Source organism: Adiantum capillus-veneris, chromosome 17, assembly GCF_014529385.1.
Source record: "Adiantum capillus-veneris isolate H3 chromosome 17, ASM1452938v2, whole genome shotgun sequence".
Taxonomy (NCBI): domain Eukaryota; kingdom Viridiplantae; phylum Streptophyta; class Polypodiopsida; order Polypodiales; family Pteridaceae; genus Adiantum; species Adiantum capillus-veneris.
Window position 1 is genome coordinate 15,626,648 of NC_140947.1, and position 4,441 is coordinate 15,631,088.

At 43.4% G+C, this 4,441-nt stretch overlaps 1 protein-coding gene across 1 annotated transcript; it reads right to left on the reverse strand.

Moving 5' to 3' along the window:
• Positions 1 to 747: 747 nt before the first annotated feature.
• On the reverse strand, positions 748 to 1,500 carry LOC147436850 (uncharacterized). The gene is made up of 2 exons (XM_086485791.1): positions 1,258 to 1,500; positions 748 to 1,142 (listed from the first exon to the last, which is right to left on the reverse strand). Exons 1-2 carry the CDS (start codon positions 1,393 to 1,395, stop codon positions 984 to 986), a joined length of 297 nt encoding a protein of 98 aa, XP_086341917.1. The 5' UTR covers positions 1,396 to 1,500; the 3' UTR covers positions 748 to 983.
• Between the last annotated feature and the right edge of the window lie 2,941 nt (positions 1,501 to 4,441).

The window sequence follows — 4,441 nt, forward strand, 5'->3', positions numbered from 1 at the left end:
ACGGAATTGCTTACGTGCTTATTTCAAGACATGGAAGTTGTATGATTTTCTAGTGGCAAATAAGGCACTTGAGTGTAAATGTTTGAAATGCAGATCTATTTGTCCTCGACAATGTTATCACATCATTTTTTTCATACCTTTTTATCTCAATTTATGCCATATTTTAGTGATTTGGGAGATAGTTAGGGTTCAGATAGCTATGTTGCATTGTTCATCATGATGACCCATTGGGAATCGACAACCATGCTTACGTTAGCTCAGATAGCTAGATTGACTTGTTTGTCAGAACGACCGGTGGTGAGTTTCAACGCTATGCTTCTAGAATTTTTTTAAAGTTACTCCAAAATAAATGAGTGTTGTTTTCTTTGCTGGGCCACGTGCTAACGGAATCACTTACGTGCTTATCCAAGACATGGAAGTTGTATGCTTTTCTAGTGGCAAATTTCTTTCTAAGGATGCAGATATGATAAGTCATTTTTATGTCAAATTTATGCCATAATTTTAGTAATTTTAGATAGCGTATTTGTAGTTGAATATTAGATGCAAAGGGTCTTTTTAGAATTACATGCATTTGTACATGAGAAAAACTACACTATAAAATGTTTGAAAGTGAGTATTATCCCAACAGACCTCAAAAGATCTATCGAAGGGTATTATTCAAAGAGACCTCAAATATCTATCCACGGGGTCTGAACTCAAGACCTGATACGGTACTGGGATAACCAATCTTAACACACTTGGGTGATACAAAGGTTAATCTAGTTATTTTCACGCCCCGAGAATGGAAATTTTAACGTCGTTGAAGTGATATAAGAGAGAGAGAGAGAGAGAGCCATGCAGGCAATGTACATTGAGCCGAAGATTTCCTTCAAATTCCTTAGGTTCCGTGACGAGGTCAATCATACAATATATTTAAACGGCCGGCGAAAAAAACAAACGCATCCACGGACGCAGATAACACATGTGCATTTGGCGAAGCTAATCTAATGCTGCCCAGCGTCGGCGCCACCACCGGTGACCTTATTGACGGCATCACCTGCCTGGTACAGCATGTTGCCAGCTCCTTCCTTGGCCTGTGCAGCCTTGTATTGCGTCGCCTGAGCAGCACCCGATGCCTGCTCCTTGACGCCCCCTGCCATGCCCTGCAACGACCCAACAACCGTCATATTACCCTGTCTCTCTCTCCCTCTCTCTCTCTTTCACACACACACACACACAATGGGCGATAGAGAAGTATATGGATGATTGTGTGTGTACCTGGGCGTGGTGCTGGGCCTCTCCCGCCTTCTCCTGGCCGAGCCGCTTGGTGTCTTGCGCACTACGTGCGGTGGTGTCCTTGGCCTGCTGCGCCCTCTCAGCAGTTGCGTCACGAGCCTGCTGGGCGTGTTCGGCCATTTCTCTCCCTTGATCTGATCTGATCTGATCCGACGTGCGTGCAGTACGTTTCAGAATTTGGGAGTAGCTGGTTATCTAGCTGCGGTGCTGCGTGGTAGAAGTGAGAACGAATGAGAAGATGTTGTCTATGTTCAAATCTAGCACAAATTTATTGAAAGGAGGGCCAGATGGAGGCAGACACGTTGCATTCCTCGTCGCACGCGTCGCCCTCTCCCGCACAATCCCGTTTCGAGAGCTCTAAGCTCGTCACTAATGTTGGAACTTTGGCCCTGGGCCCTACCTACGTCAATAATAGCTACGCTTTGATCTCTCCCGGTTTGCAGCTGTGCGTCTCTATTTGAGACCCTCATTTTTAAGAGGGTATCTACGGTCTCAGATGATTGTTCATTGTGGGCCGTTTGATTCATATGGAGGAAAAAATAAGGGGGTGTGGTGCGATTCGACCTTGCAACCTCCCCCTCCCATTGCTACTGCTTTACCACTACACTATTGCGCGTGTTTTGAAAGGCAAGGAGGATGATAGCATTATATTCTGTAGTCCTAGCTACCCGTCACGATCTCCAGTTCACACTAAGTTTACTTTGAGTTTACATCTAGTTTACATGCAAGTTCACAACGAGTTCACATTTGTTCGAGTTTACATCTAGTTCACATTCGGGATGAACGGTTGTGATCTTCGCCGAAAAGCGACGCCGATTTTCAGTCCTAGATCCCCTCTAAAAAAATGAGGGTGTCAATTAGTGATGAGGGGTGCACACAAAGTCGGTTTCTTTCGGAGCTTTGGGAGTGCACATCCGACAGAACTTCCGTACATAACATGCCCTAGGGGGGACGCATCTCAAGGCTTTCTCTGATTGGTTACTCCCCCCGTCCCTATGTAAGGGCGCGTCTGCAGGGCTGGGGTAGAATCTCAACCACTCGTCATCATTTTTGTCTCCATGGGAAACTGCAGCCATCGCTTTTTTGTGTAGTGCTTCAATACGGCGTGAGTAGAAGAACAATTTTCCAACTCGGCCGATTTCGACAGAGTTGAGAACATTGGGCGTAGTTTACTGACAAAAGCAGGCTGGGGTTCTACCCCAGCCTGTGCAAATCCACCCTAAACCCTCTATATCATGAACATTCATGGATAATTTTAAAGACTCATATCTATACATTTCTCACAAATAAAACACACCCTTTTTCCATTCAATATGTGTATCCCCCCTTTGATTGATAGCTTTTTATATTTTCAAATATGAAAACAAAATGCGGAGCAGTAGCCCCTTCTAGCGAGTATACTCTCTCTCTCTCTCTCTCTCTCTCTCTCTCTCTCTCACACACACACTCATTGTGTAAAGTGCAAAGTGCAAGAGCTCCCTCTTCTTTTCCAAGAAAGTAGGGAGGTTGAGAGCCTACACCAACAATCTTGGCTATGGAATGAAAATCTAACCAAGAGCCATGCTTCAATGCTTAAGCTCGCCATCTTCTCCATCTTCATTAATATACTATTATATATGCTAGCAAGAAGAGTGATGATAAGTGAGGAACTAATTCTTTCTCCTATGAAATGTTTCTTCCATCTCTTCCCTACCCTCATTCCCTGCTAGCTTGCTCCACCTTTGAAGGTTTTTGAGGTCTTGGGACTGAGGCTTGGGATAGTTAATGCTTTCCACAAAGTTTATGTTATGCTCGTGATGCATGAAGCTTTCTATCTTCATTGCATCACCTAGGTCACAAGGAACACAAAGATTGTATTGTAACAAGTCTCTCTTGATGGGAGAAACTATAATACAAATGCCTATTGGAGGGGGGACCGGCTCCACATAAATTCGGTCCTCAATTGTTGTCATGTTCTCTAAACTCTCTCTCTTGCAAAAGTATTGTTCATGCCAAGTTAACTAAATGCTATGTTTGTGTTGCTACCATTAATTAAGTTCACTTGCTATGCTCACAAAAGTAGTTTCATAAAAGTACTTCTCTAATTTCCGCTACTCTCAAAGCTAATAGGCCAATTCAACTACATTGGTATTAGAGCATTTGTTTTCTTTTTTCTTGCTTAAGAAGAGAGGTGCTTAAGTATCCTATAAATGGTTGATTTTGTTAATTAAATTAGGGGAAGTGGGACTGGGATCTATTATCGGTTTTGTTGAGCCCACTATGTGGGATATGGTGCACACCTCGGGAGTTTTGGACTTAATAATGGGGTCTTTTTAGACTTGCCTACGGCTTTAACATTATTGAGCGATAAGAGTCGGAAAGGAACTATCCCTCGGCAACTCTGCAATATTAGACCCACTCCACTCTCTATAATTAACCACTTCAAGCCGTGGGTGTAGATACTTAAGCGCCAATTTTCAAAGGCTAAGAGGAGTGGCAACTAAGGCTTTTAATTACCAAAGCATACACTAAGTAAGTACACAAATTTTGTTAACATGACTAACAATAACCAAGAGAGTAGAATGGACATTGATAGCTTTGATTTTGTACATGAAGGTGTTCATGATGATGCCCCCATGTTCATCAATTATCTCGTTACTAGGTTGCAGCAAGTCATGGGCAACCCTGCTCTTTGCAAGCCAAAGTTAATAACTTCGCGCTTATGGGATTTCCTTTCCTCTCCAAGAGGAGAGAGAATTTAGGAGGCCTCTTGAAGAGACCCCCAAAAGAAGACTCTCTCCCATACAAGAGGAGGAATCCAAAGAGCAAGAAAGCAATGAAACTTTAAGTTCCTCCAAAGATGAGGCTCCACGAAGACGGCGGTCTAAACGATCGCCAACTCCAAAGTCCTTCTCCTCATCATTCCAAAAGGGAAGAGAGGAAACAAAGGAAGAAAAGGGCAAGAAAGAAGTCACCCTCTTCTCCTTCTTGAGTCGCCTTCCTCCTCTTCTGAAGAAATCTATGGCTATTATCCTAGGGAATACAAGAGGGGATGACATCGCAAAACATACCCTGCATGGCGAAGGTCACAAAATCTCAAGAAGTTCAAAGAGGGAGGAAAGAGTATCTCTTTTCTCACCTATGATGGCACCTTTGGTGCCATCGACAAAGTATTTCCGTTCATCCA

Coding starts and splice junctions, on each gene's coding strand:
- LOC147436850 (XM_086485791.1), bottom strand. CDS start 1,395: ATGGCCGAACACGCCCAGCAGGCTCGTGACGCAACTGCTGAGAGGGCG. Junction 1,143..1,257: donor AGGCCCAGCACCACGCCCAG/GTACACACACAA, acceptor GGGTCGTTGCAG/GGCATGGCAGGGGGCGTCAA.